The sequence below is a fragment of the Triticum dicoccoides genome, chromosome 7B (assembly GCF_002162155.2).
Source record: "Triticum dicoccoides isolate Atlit2015 ecotype Zavitan chromosome 7B, WEW_v2.0, whole genome shotgun sequence".
Classification (NCBI taxonomy): domain Eukaryota; kingdom Viridiplantae; phylum Streptophyta; class Magnoliopsida; order Poales; family Poaceae; genus Triticum; species Triticum dicoccoides.
Window position 1 is genome coordinate 17,068,430 of NC_041393.1, and position 23,757 is coordinate 17,092,186.

The following is a 23,757-nucleotide window of genomic DNA, read 5'->3' on the forward strand; positions in this document are numbered from 1 at the left end:
GATCTATTCCAGCCGTGTGTGGTGCCCCCCTCCACCATATTCCACCTCGATAATATCGTAGCGGTGCTTAGGCGAAGCCCTACGTCGGTAGCAACATCATCACCGTCACCACGCCATCGTGCTGACGAAACTCTCCCGTGAAGCTCTGCTGGATCGGAGTTCGCGGGACGTCATCGAGCTGAACGTGTGCTGAACACGGAGGTGCCGTACGTTCGGTACTTGGATCGGTCGGATCGTGAAGACGTACGACTACATCAACCGCGTTGTGCTAAGCTTCCGCTTTCGGTCTACGAGGGTACGTGGACACACTCTCCCCGCTCGTTGCTATGCATCACCATGATCTTGCGTGTGCGTAGGATTTTTTTTTGAAATTACTACGTTCCAGCCATGCTCGACTGCAAAGAGAAGTGCATCTCTACATGCTAATGCTTCTATGACAAATGGATCAGCAACTCCTGGGTATCTCATGCACCTGCCTGATAGGATTATACATTATACCCATACAATCTCGAGCAACATACTAGCGCCCACACACCCTTTTGCATCAACAACACCATCTGTATTTATTTTACACATCCATCCCCCGATGGTCGCCATCTAGCTCTCGCTGGTGGCATAGCATGGGAACTCGACGGGGTGTCAAACACTCTTATCAGCTCCTCTATCATCTCCATCGCCCGCTTCGGTTGATATACCATCTCTTTGTGAGTGTATTTATTTTGATTGTTCCAGATTGCCCATATCACGGAAATTGCAATGGCGGCGATATCTCTACTGATGAACGTGGGATCTAGCAGATCTTTGGCCCAAGCTAATGGGTGCAGTTGAGGAAGGTTTACACCAAAGAAACTCCTTGCTTTATCCTAGAACAGCAGGGCATGGTCACATTTATAAGCGCATGAAAAATCATCTCTTCACTATGCCTACATAAAAGGACATTGCAACTCCTCGCTAACATGTCTTCTGAATAACTCGGCATGCACAGGGAGGAAATTTTTGAGCACCCTCCACGAGAAGACCTTAATCTTAGGTTGAACATGAATTTTTTCGGCATTGCAATGTGATTTCGTTTTATGTCTCTAAATTGCTTCTAAAAAAAAGTCTAGAGTTCTAGACCAAGCCCAGCCCAGCACACATTCCAGTCACACACTACACCAACACAAAGCAAAACGGCCGAGGCCGTCACACTGTCGCGCACCCATCGCCCGCTCCGCTCCGCCACCACTCTACCTGCTCCGATCTGACGCCGCCGCTGCCTCGGCATCGCCCCGCCCACCGGTCGCAGCACGCGGCCTCGCCCCCCGCCCGCCGCAGCGCGCGCGGCGCAGCCGCAGCCATGCCCAGCTCGCCCAAGGTGTTCTCCTCCTCGGCCGCCGCAGCCTCCCGCCGCTCCTCGCTCCGCCACCTCCTCTCCTCGCCGGCCGTCTCCGCGGCCTGCCTCCTCTTCGGCCTATCCGGGTTCCTCGCCGCCGCGGTCTCCCTCTCCCGGGCGCCCGCCGAGGCCCCGCGCGGCCGCTGCCCGGACTCCTCACACCCGCTCTCCGTCTCCGTCGCCTGGGACCGGCGCCCCGGGGATGCAGCGGGCGGCGCCACCGACCTCCCGGCGGGCCTCGCCACCGGATCGCGCGGCAGGCACAAGGTCATGGCCTTCGTCGGGATCTTCACCGGGTTCGGCTCCGTCGGCCGCCGCCGCGCGCTGAGGCGGACGTGGCTCCCCTCCGATCGGCAGGGTCTCCTTCGGTTAGTTGTCGCTGGTACCACAGCTTCCTGGTTCATGTTCGCTTGCGTTGCTCGAGATCTAGCGTTAGTGCTGAACTGTTGATCTGGTTGGTTACCTAACATTCCGTTTGTCCATTTCTGTGATCTAGATTTTGACCGCGGTGTGTTCAAATCATCATGTGTCTATTAATTCTTAGTCACTAACATAAGTCATTGCTGGTCAATTGATTGTTAAGATCAACAGCTGGCTAATTCATTCGTCCATTCATATGGAAAGTTTCACTTTGTTTCTATATTTGCTGCTTGAGTTATCATCAGACTTGCTAATTCTTCTGCATTGGTGGTTCTCTAGACATAGCTCATGCGAGTTTGTGATATACTCATGATTTTAGTGGAATCATGCTACTACTCTAGAAGAACGTATTGATCCTTTTGAATTGCTGGACTCTGTCTCACTGGTACTGATAAATAGTGATTAGTTATTTTCTTTCTTGAGTTTGAAGAATGATGCATGGAGTTGGACAATTTATTGTTCTGTACAGGGATTTTGTACATTTGCTTCTAGAGTTATAGCGATAAACGTGCCCCCGATTCTGTTGCTTGATGATCGTCACAACTAGTTTTTATTTTGGTTTCTATCCAGCGATGATGTTGCTTAAGTGCTCTTGCAATTCTCATTATGTTCACTTTAATGCAGTTTGGAGGAAGCTACTGGTCTGGCATTCAGATTCGTGATCGGCAAAAGCAATGACAAGTCTAAGATGGCAGCTCTTGAAAGAGAGGTTGAAGAATATGATGATTTTGTGCTTTTAGATCTCGAGGAGGAGTATAGCAGGCTTCCATACAAAACGTAAACAGTATAACTAGTATCATATCATTATGTTACCTCTTCATATGGGAACTGATTTGATCTAATATTTTAGGTTAGCATTCTTTAAGGCTGCCTATGCGTTGTTTGATTCTGATTTCTATGTTAAAGCTGATGATGACATTTACTTGAGACCAGGTGAGCAAGAAACTGACAACATCCAAGATATATGATCTTAGTGGCTTTGACCAACATGCACAAATTTTCTTTTTGTAAGGTTGGCACTTTCATCATCAATTTCTAACCTGCAGATAGACTCTCCTTGCTTTTGGCCAAGGAACGTACACATACACAAACATACATTGGATGCATGAAGAAGGGGCCTGTTTTTACTGATCCCAAATTGAAATGGTTAGTTTCTTCTTTTCATTTTTTACCTAACACTTTTCCTTGTGAAGGATGTCTAACTCTAAGAAGCAATACATACAGTTACATGCTAAATATATGGAAAGTAGATAATACTGCAAAACCCGACCCATAAGTGAATTTTCTTTCTACAGCATAACAGTAGTCCATCAAAACTGTATAGTCTTATGGTCTCAGAAGCACTTGTGTTAAGCTTCGTAATAGTTGTCTGAAACCAAAATGATTGGATTGTCTGGTGGGCAAGGAGTGGTTCCGTCAGTGATCCTTATTTCACTATAATGGTGTCTCTGCATTGATTGTACACCACCTCCTGCTTTACATCATAGGATATATGAAAGTAGTGGAGCTCGCATGGATTGGTCTAGTGGGCAACATATGCCATAAGGGCCTACTTCTTTTTCTACGTTCAGCGCTGATAACTGTTTTGGATTAGGTCTAGTACTTTCATATCATAGGATATAAGAAAGTAGTGGGACTCACATGGATTGATCTAGTAGGCAACACTTGCTGGAACGGCCTAAACTTGTTTTTCTGTATTCGGTGCTGATAACTATTTTGGATTGGGTCTAGTACTTTCATATATGCATGGTTTTTCCTAGTTAAGTTCTGAGCTTCCTGAGATATGTGTCGTTGGGAGCCAACAATTGTGCTCGAGTATTGGAAGGGAATGCAATCGTTAGCATGGAATGAGGTACTGAACTGTTTATAATAGGTTAATGCTTCTGGATACAGAATATGTTCAGAGTTGGTTTGGCTTAAAGAATTTTCATGTTTGCTACCTTTATTTTGTCAAGTTCTGCTCCCTCCGATCCAATATACTTGTCTCTTCTGTATATTTTCTGCTTAAATATATCTAACTTTGATTGCTTATATATTTTTAAATGTCTGGATCAACTATAAGATAATGTCCGAGTGTAAGTAAGTTAGTAGTAAAAGTTAGAAATGGTAAAAATAAATAAATAATGCAAGTGAATGACAATGCTTCTTCAAGTGTTAGCTTCAGCTTACTTTGACATTGACATGCATTAATTTCGGAAAATAAAGCTTAATAACAATCTGTGGGTACAAACCTTATTGCCTAATCAGTTGTAGGAGGCCTAAGTGGTGTCGGGCAAAGTTTGCTAATGATCTCCTCTCGATCATTTTAGGAATATTAAGGAACTTGTTGTTCTCAGTGAATATGGTATATGCTGCTAGCTTGGACATGTATGTAATGTCCGGGAGAAAGTTAGTTATGTATCGATAATTGGATATATTCTATCATTCACGATAGTGAATTTTGCAAGTATGGTCAAAAGGTGAATGCACAGTGCAAAGAGAACTTTTCGAGCATCCAAAACTATAATATCTCTCTTCTGCCGCCCATATCTGTAGTTAAGGAGTGAAACTAGCTTATTTGATGACTTGATGTAAGCTCAACCGATATTAGCTAGCTACATGCTGTGATATGAGTAAATTGCCAAAACATGGGTGAAACATTTGTTGGAGTGAATTGTGCCATGAGTTCCTAAACCTGCATATCTGTGTTAGTTAGGTATCACTTGATATGATCCTATTGAACTTCTATTTGGTGAGTAATTCGCCAAAACATGGTTGAAACATGGGTGACCTTGCAATTTTATATGATCCTATGTCTGAACTTTATTTGTATCATTTGGATCAATACTTTTGTAACTCAATCTTCTATTTCACTAAATATTAACGGTTCTATCAGTTAGAATTCGAACCTTGCAATTTATTTGTGATACCTTAAGTTAAACAGTTTTCTCTACTGCTAACACACATTCGAAAAGCGGTCTGTAACAATTTATTTGTGTCTGATATTACTGATATATCAAAGTATCAAACACGATACCACATACCAGTACTTGGTGAACCTCTTTGCTCAGGGTTTAGAATAACAAAACAAACGTGGATGCAGTCATGCGAATTATGTACTTGGTGAATCCCTTTACTCATGGTTTAGAATAACAAGAACAAACCTGATGCAAAATGTGTAGTTGGTTCTGCCTAAATTTACAACAGTTGAATAATATCTGGACAAAAGGACCGGCTGCATGGGATCCAAAAACATTCCTGCAGGATTAAAATATTGCTCTGACAATATGACCATAAGGGTAAAGAGTCAGGATAAAAGGCCGAATTCGCATAAGCGCAAAGCTGCTGGTTAACAATTTGTAGTCGAGTTCATCCGTTCTTCTTGTATAAAAAAGTGAGGTTAAAGACCTAACAAATGGAACTGAAGGTTTAGTGGTATATAAAACATACGGTGTACAAGTTCAGGGACCTAGAGCGCAATTCATACCATATGCTTTTTGTATTTGCGAACGCTCTACCTGGGCAATTATACTGTGTAGCACTCGTCGCTGCCTACTTATTGTTTTTGATTGTGCTCTTTTGATGAACGCAGGTACGAGCCACAGTCCTTCCTACTTGGATCAGAATACTTCCTTCATGCATATGGGCCTATTTATGCTTTATCAGCTGATGTGGTGGCAAGCTTGGTTGCTCTGAGAAACAACAGGTAAATATTCTAAAACTCGCCATCTTACACATAACCATGTTTAACTGTACCAGTAGATATTCTTTTTTGGGTCTCAGCATGCCAACTGGTACCAAGATTTTTTTAACTTGGTACCACAGAAAGATGTATAACTAAAAAGTGCCCCGGGGCCACATGTTAGTGACACATGAACGGCACTTCACAACTTGAGTGATCTTTGCGATGGTGGGGAGCAATTCGCCCCTAGCACCAACTACCAAGTAGTCATGCTAATATGCTATAGTCATGAAGTGCCAGCAAAATGCCCTACTGCTTGGCAACGGGCTTAAAACATTTTTTCACTCCCCTGGTGTCTGTTTGAAATTGACTGCTTGGGAACGAGCTTAAAACATTTTTCAGTCCCTAGTGTCAGTTTGAAATTGAAAACAAGTCTTGACAGGGAACATTCCTCCTACAGGCTGGAATATTTTGAGATATGTTATTTATGGCCAGATTCCCTCATGCTGAAGGCATATGTCGAAGCGTGAAAGTTATACCTGACATGGATAGGGAGTGTGGTCATGTCTCTTTCATGTATTAGTAAATGATGTGGCTACGTGAACTTCCTTTTCCTGTGTCTGGTCTAGTTAGAGCCATAGGAAAGAGCCGCAATTGTTATGTTAAGGTTAATAATCCTCAAGACCTATGGTAGGTTATATTCGAATCAAGGAAATTGACAGTTTCTAACTTGGAAACTTTACAAAATATTGTGAACCGGATTCTCACATAGGAACAGCATCAAATTTGCATAATTGTGAAACCACAAACTGGACCATGTATCTGTTTGTCTAACATATTCTTACCCATGTTTGTCCAGTTTCCGGATGTTCAACAACGAGGATGTTACTATTGGATCCTGGATGCTCGCTATGAACGTCAACCACGAGAACACGCACGCTCTCTGCGAACCCGAGTGCACAGCGTCCTCAATTGCTGTCTGGGACATTCCAAAATGCTCAGGTAATTTCCTTAACTGCTCCAGTTTGTATCTTCAGCCGACTTTACCAGAGCAGAAGCGCTTGATGAAATATGGATCTTCCAGTCACATTTTATCTGCCCCAGGGCTATTGAACACGCATTCATAAATGCCAACGGGTTTCTATCTGCTTGTCATCCAGGGCTATGCCACCCGGAGGTAAAGATGCTAGAGCTTCACCAGCGGAAAGAGTGCACGGGTGGTCCAACGGAGGCCGCTGAAACCGATGACGAGTGAAGCTTCGTCAGGACACAGGGAGGCATGCATGGACACTGGACCAGGCGGCATGTCATGATGACACAAACGGTCGGTTGACCCAATAGATTCTTGGAGTGCCTGCACATCTGATTCGATCCGAACATCAGGTAGCACAATCATTGCCGTTTTGCAAGCATACCACCAAGCACGCTGACGAGGAACCCTACCGCAGCTGCAAGCACATTCTTACATGCCTTTTAACCACAACTGTATCATTTACCGCGCGCGAGGAGGTTTTGGTGTACAGAAGGGTGCGCTAGGTACAAATTGCTTTCCGCCAAGACGGTGCTAGACTAGAAACCAGCTCTTTCTTTTGTCAAACGATCTGGATTGCTCGATTGGATCTTTTAAGCTGAGATGCCATCCTCGAGTCCCCGACAACGGTATGCCACTGCCGTGTCGCCAACTAGAGAAGTAGAGTTGTTGGTGGTGGTATTGAATGGGAAGGAAGGATCCTCCTACTCGCAAGGATGATGATGGGTCTTGCAGTAGATTAGCTGTCTCTGGGGTCTCGCAAGTCCACGGACTCCAGCTTGGAAGAAAAGCCTAGTCCGCTTTCGCTCGCGTCGTCAGCCACTTGCGAAAGGCATTTAATTTCTCGCTTGTATTGAAGCCGATTCGACGTGGTAGCTGAGATTCGGCCGTCAAAGCGACCGGCCACATCAGCAGTCGCTGTCCGAATGGGCTGTTTATCCTGCCTCGCCTAACGAACGAATCTACTCCCTCCGTTCCAAAATAGCAAGTTTCATCCGTCGATCTCGCTTTAGATCATCCAAAAGGCTTTTCGCCGTGTTTCAGTACTACTAAAACGTTTCACGGAGATGAAACAGCTCTGTCGATCAGTCATCGAGCTGTTGTCGTTCACTGCTAGCAGCCTCTCCTGGCCGTTTCGCTGCCAGCCACGGTTTGTCCGTCGTCGTCACGGGCAATGCGCCGACGACGAGCGACCACAGTGGCTAGCAGTAGACTAGTCTCTAGTCCCGTCCCGGACAGGATGAGCATCGGAGGCGAGATTTGTGCAGTGTCTTTACCGAAAAGCTCCGACCACACATGACCCCGTGCGCGCCACGGCAGAAAGTTCCTTCCTTCCATTATTATCGTGTTTATTATTTCATTCCTTTTCATTCAACTGTACCACTTTTCCGTGGAACAAAACAATTATCAGGTTACAGGTTCTTTTTTTTTTTTTTTTTGCGGGGAGGTTACAGGTTCACAGCAACACAGGCAGTACTATTCCACGAGAGTTGCCGTCATTTTCCCCTCTTTCTTCATCACCACACACGCGCCCCGATTTTTTGCCACCGGACCAGACCAGGAACCCAGCCTTAGCCAGTCCCCAGAAACGTTTCCTAAAAATTAACCCGACTGAACAAATAATAATAATAATAATATAATAATAATCGATTGATTGATTGATTAATGATGGATCCATGGACGACGATGCATGAGCTGATTGATCGACCAGCGGGAGTGGCTGGCTAGTGGGTGATGCCTGGGTGGCAGAAGGCGCCGTTGAGCCAGCCGTCGGTGATCTGCTTGTAGGCGGCCTCGGTGAGGTGGATGCCGTCCCAGCTGAGGTGCGACGCCGGGCTGGCGCAGGCGGAGGCGCCGGACATGCCGCACCGCGCGCTGTTGGCGTAGTTGTACTTGCCTCCCCCCGACCCGCAGCACGCCTCGAACACCGAGCTGAACCCTGCATCCACATCCACACACACACACACACACGAGCGAGATCAGATCAGATCATATCACCCCACAGTGTTACGTTAGTTGGTTCATCGTTTTGGCCCCTTCCCGTTCCCTGCTAGTAGTACATCCATCTGCCATGATGGACCCGTGACCTCCTGTGTAGTACGAAGATTCCGAGGGATAGTTTGCCGATCGGCAACGTGCTGGAGCAGTGGCGTATGTCCCGGCGTTAACCACCCACCGGGGCGGCACGCATGTGTTCCAGAGCACCGGCTGTTTGCTTCTGCAAGTAGCGCCGGTTAGGAGGAGCAGCGCCTACCAAACCCCATTATTTTCCCCAGTGACGGGACGTCGTTACCCGCTCGGGATCCCCGTATGAGACGCCCGTCACGAGCGCGAGCCCGCCATCTCGTTTTCTGTTCACCGGCGATCGACCGCGTGCAGGACAGGTCAGGACTGGGCGCAGGACACGATCACGTTCCCACGGCCGGCGCCGGCGCGAGCCAGAGCGGCGCAACGGCAGGAAATCCCTACGGCCGGCGCAGCGCACGCACATGGACGGACGGACGCACGGACGGGCATGTGGTGACCACGCTACTGGTGCACCAGTGCAGCACTGCAAGCTCACTGCCTGCTGCTGCTCGATCGTGCACGAGCCTTAAACACCGAATAATCCTACATTTAATCACGTCCCCATGCTTGTCCCGTGCTAGACTGCTGGTACTGCCAGGACGTACAGAGCGTGGCGTGCGCGTCCAAAAACGCTCTGCGATGCCGACGACGGAGGGGGGTCCAGCGCAGTCACGGCGAGTTTGAAATCTAGCCACCAACACTGCCGCTACGAGACTAGCCGCCAAACCCCAGCCCGTGCGTCCGTAAAGAGTACGTGTACATGAAATCATGTACGTATGAACGTACGCACGTACCGTATTTGCTGGGGCTCTGGACCATGTCGTACACCCCGGCGTAGAAGTCGGCGTACATGATGCGCGCCGACTTGTACTTGGCCTGGAGCGCCGACACCTTGGCCTGCAGCAGGCTGTTGTGGTACGTGGAGAGGTCGTTGAACTTCTTGAGGCAGCCGAGGGAGTCGTAGTCGGCGGCGCTGGAGGTGCCGTAGATGGTGAGGTAGATGGGGAAGCAGCCGATGGGGAGCACCCCCGGCACCACCACGTCCACCGCGCCCATCGCGACCAGCTTCTCCACGCCGGCGCCGATGGTGTCCACGATCTGCGGCGCGTACGTGCTCGCCTGGTCCGTGTTGTAGTTGCCGAACAGCATCGCGTTGTAGTCGTTCCCCCCGAACTCCCCGAAGATGAAGAGCGAGTTGGCCAGGTAGCTCTTGCAGCCTGCAAAAATAGTGATGGCACGTACACACACGCATGAGCGAATCAATTCGCCAGGCCCCATGGAAAGCAGTAAAGCTCTTATCAATGGCGGCAGCGGCATGGCAGTGGCAGTGGCGACAGCTGGATGGAGCAGGAAATCATGCTGCTGCTGGTGTATTAAGGGAGGAGCAGAGCATGCAGACATGGTGGGCTGGGCTTTGAAGGAAGTGAAGAAAAGAAAAGAAAAGAAAAGAAAGAGCAAAGCACTCACTGCTGCCGCAGACGGAGGAGGTGATGGTCTGGAACCACTGGAGCTGGAAGCTGATGGGCCCGTTGTTCCAGATCTTGTCCGAGAGGCCGAGGGAGCGGAAGAAGGGGGCGTCCATGGCGGTGGCGCCGGTGATGGCCATGTTGGCGCCCTTCTTGAAGTCGGCGGAGGTGGACTTGGAGGGGGGCAGGAAGGGGAGGCCGTACTTGGTGCTGAGGAAGTCGACGATGACCCGGCCGTCGGAGCAGCGGCAGGTGGGGCTCCCGAAGTAGGTCTCGCCGTAGGGCGGCTGCGTGAAGGTGATCGCCGAGGGGCGGCCGTTGGTGCACAGGTTGCCCGTGTCCGTGATCGAGTCGCCGAAGCTGTACACCGCATTGTACTTCTGCGCCGCCGCCTGCAGGGCCAGCGACGACAGCAGCACAAGCAACAGCGGCAGCCTCGTCGCCATCGGCGACGACGACGGCCTCGCCATCGTCTCACTCGCAAGCGAGGCGGCGGGAAGAGCCGGCAGGCTACGGGGAGGAGGAGGGGTCGAAGGTGGTGTGCTCGCTGCGACGCTGCCTCTGCGCGCGGAGATGAGCCGGCGGGCGGGGCAGAGAGCAGAGCACTTTGAATGGATGGAACGGATGACGAGGGGCGGGCATTTTATAGGCCCGTGGCCGTGGCAGAGGCTGTCCGGCCATGGTCAGACGCGCATATACAGGTAGATAGGCCAGGCGTGTGGAGGAGTGTATGCAGCAAGTTGCAAGGGATTCCCCTTTTACGTGCCGCCGGCCCGGTACATGGCAATGGCAATGGCAATCAACGCTGCTGTTGGACTCGTGTCGCCGGACGCCGGTCCAGTGTGAGTGAGCGAGTTTCTTGTTTTTCTTTTTTCTTTTTGGAAAGGTAGGAGTTTCTTGTTTTTCTTTTCTTATCGGTTTTTTCCTATTCTTTTGAATACAGTACAGTCAAAGTCGCTCATATACATGAGTATATACTCATCCCTATGAAAGCACAACATACTCTATCCATACGAGCACCTTTGAGAGAGTGAGCTGCCATAACATCTCGAGATTGACGAAGTACACCAGAGACGCCTCGTAGTCGAGGTGAACGTTTTCTCGCACTGAACAAACATCGCCCAAAAGCCTGAAATAAATACATGAAAATGCGATCACCAATGTCAAGTCAAGTCTAGAACTTAAATCCTGATGCCTTGGGAATACCACAGTTCTCCTAACCATCCAACCACTTATTGGTTTACCCTTTCTCTAATTAGAAATATAGTAGTTTCTTGTTTTTTATCAGTTTTTTTAGAAAGATGGGAGTTTCTTGTTTTTCTTTTTTTCTTTTTAGGAAGGTAGGTGTTTCTTGTTACAGACCTTGCTAGCCCGACGCGAGTATTTGCGAAAAAACTATCACATTTTACGTTTCCGTCCCACAGAACTACCACATTTTCAAAACTGACCAATAACTCTAGATTAGTGCTGATTTCTTGACAAAAAAGAAAAAACTACCAAGTCGAGTTGAAGACAGATTTAACTCGTTTAAACACTTTTCTAATAGGGCTGGCCCACCTGTCAGGACAGCGGCCGCGCTAACGGCTAACGGCGCTCGCTGCTGCCCGTTAGGCACGCGCGTCGGTCGTACCCGGTCGGACCAGGACTAACCTGGCCGACCGGCTCGCTCGTCGCCGTCCCCCCCTCACTCCCCCCCCGAGCTCACTCACTAGCCCTAGCCGTCTTCGTTCATGGCGGCGGCGGATCCAAACTCCGGCGCCGAATCGCTTGGAGGAGCCCCCCTGACGTGCTGGGCGACGGGATGTCGGCTTCCTTGAGGTTGATAACTGGCTAGGCAGCAGTATCTTTGCGGTCGAACACCATTCCTAGTCTCAATCTCAGCCATCCCAGACGTTTGTGAGGCCGCCTAGGATGCGGCAAGCGAGGCAGGAGGAGATTGGAGCAGCGTCGATGAGAAGAAGCGTACCTCGAGGCCAGTGCAAGCTTCCTTGTCCCACTGGTGGTGCGAGGTATGGCAACAGATCTGAAATTGTTTTTCTGAAATTTGTTGTTTTGTTAGGAATCACGATATATAGGTGTCAGTGTCAAAACCGGCGGATCTCGGGTAGGGGGTCCCGAACTGTGCGCCTAAGGCTAATGGTAACAAGAGATTGGGGACACGATGTTTACCCAGGTTCGAGCCCTCTCGATGGAGATAATACCCTACTTCCTGCTTGATTGATCTTGATGATATGAGTATTACAAGAGTTGATCTACCACAAGATCGTAGAGGCTAAACCCTAGAAGCTAGCCTATGATTATGATTGTTGTCATCCTACGGACTAAACCCTCCGGTTTATATAGACATCGGAGGGGGCTAGGGTTACACAGAGTCGGTTACAGAGAAGGAGATCTACATATCTGAATTGCCAAGTTTGCCTTCCACGCCAAGGAGAGTCCCATCCGGACACGGGACGAAGTCTTCAATCTTGTATCTTCATAGTCCAACAGTGCGGCCAAAGTATATAGTCCGGCTGTCCGGGTACCCCCTAATCCAGGACTCCCTCAGTAGCCCCTGAACCAGGCTTCAATGACGATGAGTCCAGCGCGCAGATTGTCTTCGACATTGCAAGGCGGGTTCCATCTCCGAATACTGCATAGAAGATCTTGAATACGAGGATCGTGTCCAGCTCTGCAAAATAAATTCCACATACCCCCGTAGAGAGCATAATACTCCACAAATCTAATTTGCTGACAACTTTTCCTAGCGTGACATCACGCCGCGGCCCGGTCATTACGAACCGTTTTTCCCAGCCTGCCACTACACGTGTTGCGAGACGGTTTTATTGGCGCGTCTTGTCGAAGTAGAGATCATGTTTCCCTTATCGCGGGATTCTCATCAATACGGGTGTGGGTAACCCAACTACGCCTGTTGGTATGACTCCTCGATTTTAGGCAAGTCCCAAACGGTCAAGCTGAGGACGCTTGATATTCATCCCCTTTATAGAGGGACCGAGGCCTGTCCCTTTCTTCCCACGCTTGCTCCTTCCCCCACCTCGAGTTCCAACACCCAAAGCTCAGGCTTAAGTACTTCAGACCTTCAATCATGTCCGGATCCAACCTTCAGGGTCGGTGGATGGCCTCCTCTTTCATAGAGGAGGACATCGAGAAGCTCAGGGAGGCCAGGTATCTGACCGCCGAAATCCAGCACAGGCTTCTTGCCCAAGGGCAGGTCATCCCCACTCCTGAACCAAATGAGAGCGTCGTATTTGTTTCCCACTTCCTCCAAGGTTTAGGCTTTAGTCCTGATCCCTTTGTGAGGGGGATCATGTTCTATTACGGGCTAGATTTTCATGATCTAGCTCTGGATTCCATCCTTCACATCTCATCGTTTATCGTCGTGTGTGAAGCCTGTTGGAAATATGCCCTAGAGGCAATAATAAAAGAGTTATTATTATATTTCCTTGTTCATGATAATTGTCTTTTATTCGTGCTATAACTGTATTATCCGGAAATCGTAATACACGTGTGAATACATAGACCATAACATGTCCCTAGTGAGCCTCTAGTTGACTAGCTCGTTGGTCGACAGATAGTCATGGTTTCTGACTATGGACATTAGATGTCATTGACAACGGGATCACATCATTAGGAGAATGATGTGATGGACGAGACCCAATCCTAAGCATAGCACAAGATCGTGTAGTTCATTTTGCTAGAGCTTTTCCAATGTCAAGTATCTCTTCCTTAGACCATGAGATCGTGTAACTCCCGGATACCGTAAGAGTGCTTTGGGTGTACCAAACGTCACAACGTAACCGGGTGACTATAAAGGTGCACTACAGGTATCTCCGAAAGTGTCTGTTGGGTTGACACGGATCGAGACTGGGATTTGTCACTCCGTATGACGGAGAGGTATCTCTGGGCCCACTCGATAATGCATCATCACAATGAGCTCAAAATGACCAAGTGTTTGGTCACGGGATCATGCATTACGGTACGAGTAAAGTGACTTGCCGATAACGAGACTGAACGAGGTATTGGGATACCGACGATTGAGTCTCGGGCATGTAACGTACCGAATGACAAAGGGAATTGTATACGGGGTTGTTCTAATCCTCGACATCGTGGTTCATCCGATGAGATCATCGAGGAGCATGTGGGAGCCAACATGGGTATCCAGATCCCGCTGTTGGTTATTGCCCGAGAGCCGTCTCGGTCATGTCTACGTGTCTCCCGAACCCGTAGGGTCTACACACTTAAGGTTCGGTGACGCTAGGGTTGTATGAGTATGAGTATGCAGTATACCGAATGTTGTTCGGAGTCCCGGTTGAGATCCCGGATGTCACGAGGAGTTTCGGAATGGTCCGGAGGTAAAGAATTATATATAGGAAGTGGTATTTCGGCCATCGGGAAAGTTTCGAGGTCACCCGGTATTGTACCGGGACCACCGGAAGGGTCCCGGGGGTCCACCGGGTGGGGCCACCCATCCCGGAGGGCCCCATGGGCTGAAGTGGGAGGGGAGGCAGCCCATAGTGGGCTGGTGCGCCCCCCTAGGCCCACCCCCTGCGCCTAGGGTTGAAACCCTAGGGTGGGGGGGGCGCACCACATGCCTTGGGGGGCACTCCTCCCCCCTTGGCCGCCACCCCCTTGGGAGATTGAATCTCCCAGGGCCGGCGCCCCCCCTGGGGGCCTATATAAAGGGAGGGGGGAGAGGGGCAGCCGCACCCTGAAGTCCTGGCGCCCCCTCCTCCTGCTACAGCTCTTCCTCCTCCGTCACGTGCTTGGCGAAGCCCTGCCGGAGTGCTGCTGTTCCATCACCACCACGCCGTTGTGCTGCTGCTGGAGCCATCATCATCAACCTATCCTTCCCCTGTGCTAGATCAAGAAGGAGGAGACGTCACACGCTCCGTACGTGTGTTGAACGCAGAGGTGCCGTCTGTTCGGCGCTAGGATCTCCGGTGATCTGAATCACGGCGAGTACGACTCCATCATCACCGCTCCCTTTAATGCTTCCGTACACGATCTACAAGTGGTATGTAGATGCAAACTCACTCCCTTGACTCATTGCTTAGATGAACTCTTAGATGGATCTTGGTGAAACCGTAGGAAAATTTTTAATTTTCTGCAACGTTCCCCAACAGTGGCATCATGAGCTAGGTCTATGCGTAGTTCTCTATTGCACGAGTAGAACACAATTTTGTTGTGGGCGTAGATCTTGTCAACTTGCTTGCCGCTACTAGTCTTATCTCGCTTCAGCGGTATTGTGGGATGAAGCGGCCCGGACCAACCTTACACGTACGCTTACGTGAGACCGGTTCCACCGACTAACATGCACTAGTTGCATAAGGTGGCTGGCGGGTGTCTGTCTCTCCCACTTTAGTTGGAGTGGATTCGATGAAAAGGGTCCTTATGAAGGGTAAATAGAAGTTGACAAAATCATGTTGTGGTTATTCGTAGGTAAGAAAACGTTCTTGCTAGAACCCAATTGCAGCCACGTAATAGATGCAACAACAATTAGAGGACGTCTAACTTGTTTTTGCAGCAATTGTCATGTGATGTGATATGGCCAGAAGTTGTGATGAATGATGAACGATATATTGTGATGTATGAGATCATGTTCTTGTAATAGGAATCACGACTTGCATGTCGATGAGTATGACAACCGGCAGGAGCCATAGGAGTTGTCTTTATTTTTTTGTATGACCTGCGTGTCATTGAAGAACGCCATGTAAACTACTTTACTTTATTGCTAAACGCGTTAGTCATAGAAGTAGAAGTAGTCGTTGGCGTGACAACTTCATGAAGACACGATGATGGAGATCATGATGATGGAGATCATGGTGTCATGCCGGTGACAAGATGATCATGGAGCCCCGAAGATGAAGATCAAAGGAGCTATATGATATTGGCCATATCATGTCACTACTTTATATAATTGCATGTGATGTTTATTATGTTTTATGCATCTTGTTTACTTAGAACGACGGTAGTAAATAAGATGATCCCTTACAACAATTTCAAGAAGTGTTCTCCCCTAACTGTGCACCGTTGCTAAAGTTCGTCGTTTCGAAGCACCACATGATGATCGGGTGTGATAGATCCTCACGTTCACATACAACGGGTGTAAGATAGTTTTACACATGCAAAACACTTAGGGTTAACTTGACGAGCCTAGCATGTACAGACATGGCCTCGGAACACGGAGACCGAAAGGTCGAACACGAGTCGTATGGAAGATACGATCAACATGAGAATGTTCACCGACGATGACTAGTCCGTCTCATGTGATGATCGGACACGGCCTAGTCGACTCGGATCGTGTAACACTTAGATGACTAAGGGGATGTCAAATCTGAGTGGGAGTTCATCAAATAATTTGATTGGATGAACTTAACTATCATGAACTTAGTCTAAAACTTTTTGCAAAATATGCCTTGTAGATCAAATGGCCAACGCTCATGTCAACATGAACTTCAACGCGTTCCTAGAGAAAACCAAGATGAAAGATGATGGCAGCAACTATACGGACTGGGTCCGGAACCTGAGGATCATCCTCATAGCTGCCAAGAAACAATATGTCCTAGAAGCACCGTTAGGTGACCCACCTGCTCTCCCAGCACTGCAAGACGATTTGAATGTTTTGCAGACATGTGCTGATGATTACTCCCTCGTTCAGTGTGGCATGCTTTACAACTTAGAACCGGGGCTCCAAAAGCGTTTTGAGCAACACGGAGCATATGAGATGTTCGAGGAGCTGAAACTAGTTTTCCAAGCTCATGCCCGGGTCGAGAGATATGAAGTCTCCGACAAGTTCTATAGTTGTAAGATGGAGGAAAACAGTTCTGTCAGTGAGCATATACTCAAAATGTCTGGGTTACACAGCCGCCTGTCCCAGCTGGACATTAACCTCCCGGATGAGGCGATCATTGACAGAATCCTTCAGTCGCTCCCACCAAGCTACAAGAGCTTTGTGATGAACTACAATATGCACGGGATGGTGAAGACCATTCCTGAAGTATTTTCAATGCTGAAGTCAGCAGAGGTTGAAATCAAGAAAGAGCATCAAGTGTTGATGGTCAATAAGACCACTAAGTTCAAGAAGGGCAAGGGTAAGAAGAACTTCAAGAAGGACGGCAAAGATGTTGCCGCGCCCGGTAAACCAGTTGCCGAGAAGAAGTCAAAGAATGGACCCAAGCCTGAGACTGAGTGCTTTTATTGCAAGGGGACGGGTCACTGGAAGCGGAACTGCCCCAAATACTTAGCGGATAAGAAGGCCGGCAACACTAAAGGTATATTTGATATACATGTAATTGATGTGTACCTTACCAGTACTCGTAGTAACTCCTGGGTATTTGATACCGGTGCCGTTGCTCATATTTTAACTCACAGCAGGAGCTGCGGAATAAGCGGAGACTGGCGAAGGACGAGGTGACGATGCGCGTCGGGAATGGTTCCAAGGTCGATGTGATCGCCGTCGGCACGCTACCTTTACATTTACATACGGGATTAGTTATAAACCTTAATAATTGTTATTTGGTGCCAAGTTTGAGCATGAACATTGTATCTGGATCTCGTTTGATACGAGACGGCTACTCATTTAAATCCGAGAATAATGGTTGTTCTATTTATATGAGAGATGTGTTTTATGGTCATGCCTCTATGGTCAATGGTTTATTCTTAATGAATCTCGAGCGTAATGTCACACATATTCATAGCGTGAATACCAAAAGATGTAAAGTTGATAACGATAGTCCCACATACTTGTGGCACTGCCGCCTTGGTCACATTGGTGTCAAGCGCATGAAGAAGCTCCATGCTGATGGACTTTTGGAGTCTCTCGATTATGAATCATTTGACACATGCGAACCATGCCTCATGGGCAAAATGACCAAGACTCCGTTCTCCGGAACAATGGAGCGAGCAACCAACTTGTTGGAAATCATACAAACCGATGTGTGCGGTCCAATGAGTGTTGAGGCTCGCGGAGGATATCGTTATGTTCTCATTCTCACTGATAACTTGAGTAGATATGGGTATGTCTACTTGATGAAACACAAGTTTGAGACCTTTGAAAAGTTCAAGGAATTTCAGAATGAAGTAGAGAATCAACATGACCGAAAGATAAAATTCTTACGATCAGATCGTGGAGGAGAATATTTAAGTCACGAATTTGGTACACACTTAAGAAAATGTGGAATCGTTTCACAACTCACGCCGCCTGGAACACCTCAGCGAAACAGTGTGTCCGAACGTCGTAATCGCACTCTATTAGATATGGTGCGATCCATGATGTCTCTTACCGATTTACCGCTATCATTTTGGGGATACGCTCTAGAGACAGTTACATTCATTCTAAATAGGGCACCGTCTAAATCCGTTGAGACGACACCGTATGAATTATGGTTTGGGAAGAAACCTAAGCAATCGTTTCTAAAGTTTGGGGATGCGATGCTTATGTCAAGAAACTTCAACCTGAAAAGCTCGAACCCAAGTCGGAAAAATGCGTCTTCATAGGATACCCTAAGGAAACCATTGGGTATACCTTCTACTTAAGATCCGAGGGCAAGATCTTTGTTGCCAAGAACGGATCCTTTCTGGAAAAGGAGTTTCTCTCGAAAGAACTAAGTGGGAGGAAAGTAGAACTCGATGAAGTACTACCTCTTGAACAGGATTGTAGTGCAGCTCAGGAAAATGTTCCTGTGATGCCTACACCAACTGAAGAGGAAATTAATGATGATGATCAAGGTACTTCGGATCAAGTTGCTACTGAACTTCGTAGGTCCACAAGGACACGTTCCGCACCAGAATGGTACGGCAACCCTGTCCTAGAAATCATGTTGTTAGACAACGGTGAACCTTCGAACTATGAAGAAGCAATGGCGGGCCCAGATTCCAACAAATGGCTAGAAGCCATGAAATCCGAGATAGAATCCATGTATGAAAACAAAGTATGGACTTTGACTGACTTGCCCGATGATCGGCGAGCGATAGAAAACAAATGGATCTTTAAGAAGAAGACAGACGCGGATGGTAATGTCACCATCTATAAAGCTCGACTTGTCGCTAAGGGTTATCGGTAAGTTCAAGGGATTGACTACGATGAGACTTTCTCTCCCATAGCGAAGCTTAAGTCCGTCCGAATCATGTTAGCAATTGCCGCATACTATGATTATGAAATATGGCAGATGGACGTCAAAACAGCATTCCTTAACGGTTATCTTAAGGAAGAGGTGTATATGATGCAGCCGGAAGGTTTTGTCGATCCTAAGAGCTAACAAAGTATGCGAGCTCCAGCGATCCATTTATGGGCTGGTGCAAGCATCTCGAAGTTGGAACATTCGCTTTGATGAGATGATCAAAGCGTTTGGGTTTATGCAGACTTATGGAGAATCCTGCGTTTACAAGAAAGTGAGTGGGAGCTCTGTAGCATTTCTCATATTATATGTAGATGACATACTTTTGATGGGAAATGATATAGAATTCTTGGACAGCGTTAAGGCCTACTTGAATAAGTGTTTTTCAATGAAGGACCTTGGAGAAGCTGCTTACATATTAGGCATCAAGATCTATAGGGATAGATCGAGACGCCTCATAGGTCTTTCACAAAGCACATACCTTGATAAGATTTTGAAAAAGTTCAAAATGGATCAGTCCAAGAAAGGGTTCTTGCCTGTATTGCAAGGTGTGAGATTGAGCTCGGCTCAATGCCCGACCACGGCAAAAGATAAAGAAGAGATGAGCGTCATCCCCTATGCCTCAGCCATAGGATCTATTATGTATGCCATGCTGTGTACTAGACCTGATGTAAACCTTGCCGTAAGTTTGGTAGGAAGGTACCAAAGTAATCCCGGCAAGGAACACTGGACAACGGTCAAGAATATCCTGAAGTACCTGAAAAGGACAAAGGACATGTTTCTCGTTTATGGAGGTGACGAAGAGCTCGTCGTAAAGGGTTACGTCGATGCTAGCTTCGACACAGATCTGGATGACTCTAAGTCACAAACCGGATACGTGTATATGTTGAATGGTGGAGCAGTAAGCTGGTGCAGCTGCAAGCAGAGCGTCGTGGCAGGATCTACATGTGAAGCGGAGTACATGGCAGCCTCGGAGGCAGCGCATGAAGCTATTTGGGTGAAGGAGTTCATCACCGACCTAGGAGTCATACCCAATGCGTCGGGGCCGATCAAACTCTTCTGTGACAACACTGGAGCTATTGCCCTTGCCAAGGAGCCCAGGTTTCACAAGAAGACCAGGCACATCAAGCGTCGTTTCAACTCCATCCGCGAAAATGTTCAAGATGGAGACGTAGATATTTGCAAAGTACATACGGATCTGAATGTCGCAGATCCATTGACTAAACCTCTCTCGCGAGCAAAACATGATCAACACCAGAACTCTATGCGTGTTCGATTCATCACAATGTAACTAGATTATTGACTCTAGTGCAAGTGGGAGACTGTTGGAAATATGCCCTAGAGGCAATAATAAAAGAGTTATTATTATATTTCCTTGTTCATGATAATTGTCTTTTATTCATGCTATAACTGTATTATCCGGAAATCGTAATACACGTGTGAATACATAGACCATAACATGTCCCTAGTGAGCCTCTAGTTGACTAGCTCGTTGGTCGACAGATAGTCATGGTTTCTGACTATGGACATTAGATGTCATTGACAACGGGATCACATCATTAGGAGAATGATGTGATGGACGAGACCCAATCCTAAGCATAGCACAAGATCGTGTAGTTCATTTTGCTAGAGCTTTTCCAATGTCAAGTATCTCTTCCTTAGACCATGAGATCGTGTAACTCCCGGATACCGTAAGAGTGCTTTGGGTGTACCAAACATCACAACGTAACTGGGTGACTATAAAGGTGCACTACAGGTATCTCCGAAAGTGTCTGTTGGGTTGACACGGATCGAGACTGGGATTTGTCACTCCGTATGACGGAGAGGTATCTCTGGGCCCACTCGGTAATGCATCATCACAATGAGCTCAAAATGACCAAGTGTTTGGTCACGGGATCATGCATTACGGTACGAGTAAAGTGACTTGCCGATAACGAGACCGAACGAGGTATTGGGATACCGACGATCGAGTCTCGGGCATGTAACGTACCGAATGACAAAGGGAATTGTATACGGGGTTGTTCTAATCCTCGACATCGTGGTTCATCCGATGAGATCATCGAGGAGCATGTGGGAGCCAACATGGGTATCCAGATCCCGCTGTTGGTTATTGCCCGAGAGCCGTCTCGGTCATGTCTACGTGTCTCCCGAACCCGTAGGGTCTACACACTTAAGGTTCGGTGACGCTAGGGTTGTATGAGTATGAGTATGCAGTATACCGAATGTTGTTCGGAGTCCCGGTTGAGATCCCGGACGTCACGAGGAGTTTCGGAATGGTCCGGAGGTAAAGAATTATATATAGGAAGTGGTATTTCGGCCATCGGGAAAGTTTCGGGGTCACCCGGTATTGTACCGGGACCACCGGAAGGGTCCCGGGGGTCCACCGGGTGGGGCCACCCATCCCGGAGGGCCCCATGGGCTGAAGTGGGAGGGGAGCCAGCCCATAGTGGGCTGGTGCGCCCCCCTAGGCCCACCCCCTGCGCCTAGGGTTGAAACCCTAGGGTGGGGGGGGCGCACCACATGCCTTGGGGGGCACTCCTCCCCCCTTGGCCGCCGCCCCCTTGGGAGATTGAATCTCCCAGGGCCGGCGCCCCCCCTGGGGGCCTATATAAAGGGAGGGGGGAGAGGGGCACCCGCACCCTGAAGTCCTGGCGCCCCCTCCCCCTACTACACCTCTTCCTCCTCCGTCACGTGCTTGGCGAAGCCCTGCCGGAGTGCTGCTGTTCCACCACCACCACGCCGTTGTGCTGCTGCTAGAGCCATCATCATCAACCTCTCCTTCCTCCTTGCTGGATCAAGAAGGAGGAGACGTCACACGCTCTGTACGTGTGTTGAACGCGGAGGTGCCGTCCGTTCGGCGCTAGGATCTCCGGTGATCTGAACCACGGCGAGTACGACTCCATCATCACCGCTCCCTTTAACGCTTCCGTACGCAATCTACAAGTGGTATGTAGATGCAAACTCACTCCCTTGACTCGTTGCTTAGATGAACTCTTAGATGGATCTTGGTGAAACCGTAGGAAAAATTTTAATTTTCTGCAACGTTCCCCAACAAAGCCTTCCTCCACATCACCCCACACTTCGGTCTATGGCTCAAGACCTTCAATGTAAAGCCGAAGGTGATCGACAGGTGTCATGCAAAGTGTGGAGGCGCTATAATAAGCAAAATCACCGATGCCCCATGGCCAGAGGGTTCCTTCCCGGAGGTGTCTGATTTATGGCAACAGAGGTGGTTCTATATCACAGCTCCCCGAGGCACAAAGTGGGTGGCCGCCCCTGCCTCCCGCTCGGGCCCTCCGCCTCAAATGGTGTCATGGGTCAACAAGGGACTAGACTGGGGGCCTGCTAATGATGTACCGGCATTGCAGAGCCGCATTCGAGATCTTCTTGAGAGGGACGACAGTCTCATCAAAATAATTCAGGTAATGCTAGTCCGTCGGGTCCTGCCGTGCAAACTTCGACCTCTCCGGATGTGGGAGTTCAACCCAGAAGGACCGCAAACTATTCAGCACTTCTTTGGCATGACGCTCGAAGGGATGTATCGGTTATTCTTCGGATCACGAATAAAGTGTCCGGACACCACCGAGGATGTGGGCTTGAACTGCAATCATCCAGATACCCAAGTAAGTAACTCTGCAACCGAACACGCTATTTATGTTTATCATAACATTATTCTGAAAACTATCCGCGGCCAGGATTGGCTAAGTAAGGCAGAGAGGATCAGGTGTTTGGCCCCTCTTCCCGAAGGCTCGCCGAATCCTGCATTAACCAGGATGCTTAAACACGCACCATATCAAGTACCATCAGGGAAGGATGAAGGGAAGAGTAGAGAAGCCGAAAGTGAGCTTCATACATTGCACATCCAAACCGGGGGAATTAATGTCTCCACGAAGGAGGATAATTGGGTAGGTGAATCTAAAATTCCCTCCCCCCGCGGGAAGAAAAGGGCCGCCTCCGAAGACTTGGAAATGGAGGTGCCCAAACAAGGGAAGAAACCCTCGCCAGGGAGTCCTGCCCCAGAGGGCGTCCTCACTGCACAGCGCACGCAAACGGGCCAGCCCTCCACCGAGCTATAAGTGAAAAAGTATTGTGATAAATATGTCCTGCTTTATCTCTGAGAATAATAACCGAGATCTATCTTGCAGTCCGGATCATAGCCCTTCCCAACAGAGTTCGTCTTCTAGGGATCTTCTTCTGGAGATGATGGAGAGCGAAACGCCTCCGCCTGCCTCCCCGCCCCATGGGGCGGACGACCCCGAGGTGTCGTCACGGAGGATTTCTCCTGATCCGCTAAGGCCAGAAGTTAATGCTTCGGCCGCCCGAAGCCTGGAGTATTCGGCTCCCAGGGAGAGCAACAAGAAGAGTCCGGGATTGTCCGACACCGAGCCGGACACACTGACAGGCCTCCTGGAGCGAGCGACTATATCTGAGGCGCACCATACTTTAATGAGTATGGTGTTTGAGAGGATTTCATCCACCAAAAGCGGGTTGAATGAAGCTTTTACGAGCCTGCTCAAAGGCTTTGAGGTACGCAAAGAAATATGTAAACTGTCAGTTGTACCGCACATGCTAGGTGTGCTCTGTATAGATAGTAGCCCCTGAGACTCTGGTTGCCAGCCCGAGGC

The 23,757-nt window shown here is 48.5% G+C and overlaps 2 protein-coding genes across 2 annotated transcripts; one reads left to right on the forward strand and one right to left on the reverse strand.

The window, feature by feature from the left end:
• Positions 1 to 1,220: 1,220 nt before the first annotated feature.
• LOC119338992 (probable beta-1,3-galactosyltransferase 14) lies at positions 1,221 to 7,107 on the forward strand. Its single transcript, XM_037611186.1, has 7 exons — positions 1,221 to 1,740; positions 2,417 to 2,569; positions 2,643 to 2,725; positions 2,839 to 2,938; positions 5,364 to 5,477; positions 6,313 to 6,455; positions 6,614 to 7,107. Exons 1-7 carry the CDS (start codon positions 1,337 to 1,339, stop codon positions 6,706 to 6,708), a joined length of 1,092 nt encoding a protein of 363 aa, XP_037467083.1. The 5' UTR covers positions 1,221 to 1,336; the 3' UTR covers positions 6,709 to 7,107.
• A 716-nt stretch (positions 7,108 to 7,823) lies between these two features.
• Positions 7,824 to 10,621, reverse strand: LOC119336463 (GDSL esterase/lipase At5g45910-like). The gene is made up of 3 exons (XM_037608502.1): positions 10,018 to 10,621; positions 9,345 to 9,767; positions 7,824 to 8,422 (listed from the first exon to the last, which is right to left on the reverse strand). Exons 1-3 carry the CDS (start codon positions 10,484 to 10,486, stop codon positions 8,208 to 8,210), a joined length of 1,107 nt encoding a protein of 368 aa, XP_037464399.1. The 5' UTR covers positions 10,487 to 10,621; the 3' UTR covers positions 7,824 to 8,207.
• Between the last annotated feature and the right edge of the window lie 13,136 nt (positions 10,622 to 23,757).

Coding starts and splice junctions, on each gene's coding strand:
- LOC119338992 (XM_037611186.1), top strand. CDS start 1,337: ATGCCCAGCTCGCCCAAGGTGTTCTCCTCCTCGGCCGCCGCAGCCTCC. Junction 2,726..2,838: donor TGACATTTACTTGAGACCAG/GTGAGCAAGAAA, acceptor TCTAACCTGCAG/ATAGACTCTCCTTGCTTTTG. Junction 5,478..6,312: donor GTTGCTCTGAGAAACAACAG/GTAAATATTCTA, acceptor ATGTTTGTCCAG/TTTCCGGATGTTCAACAACG.
- LOC119336463 (XM_037608502.1), bottom strand. CDS start 10,486: ATGGCGAGGCCGTCGTCGTCGCCGATGGCGACGAGGCTGCCGCTGTTG. Junction 9,768..10,017: donor CTCCTCCGTCTGCGGCAGCA/GTGAGTGCTTTG, acceptor CTATTTTTGCAG/GCTGCAAGAGCTACCTGGCC. Junction 8,423..9,344: donor CCAGAGCCCCAGCAAATACG/GTACGTGCGTAC, acceptor ATGTGGATGCAG/GGTTCAGCTCGGTGTTCGAG.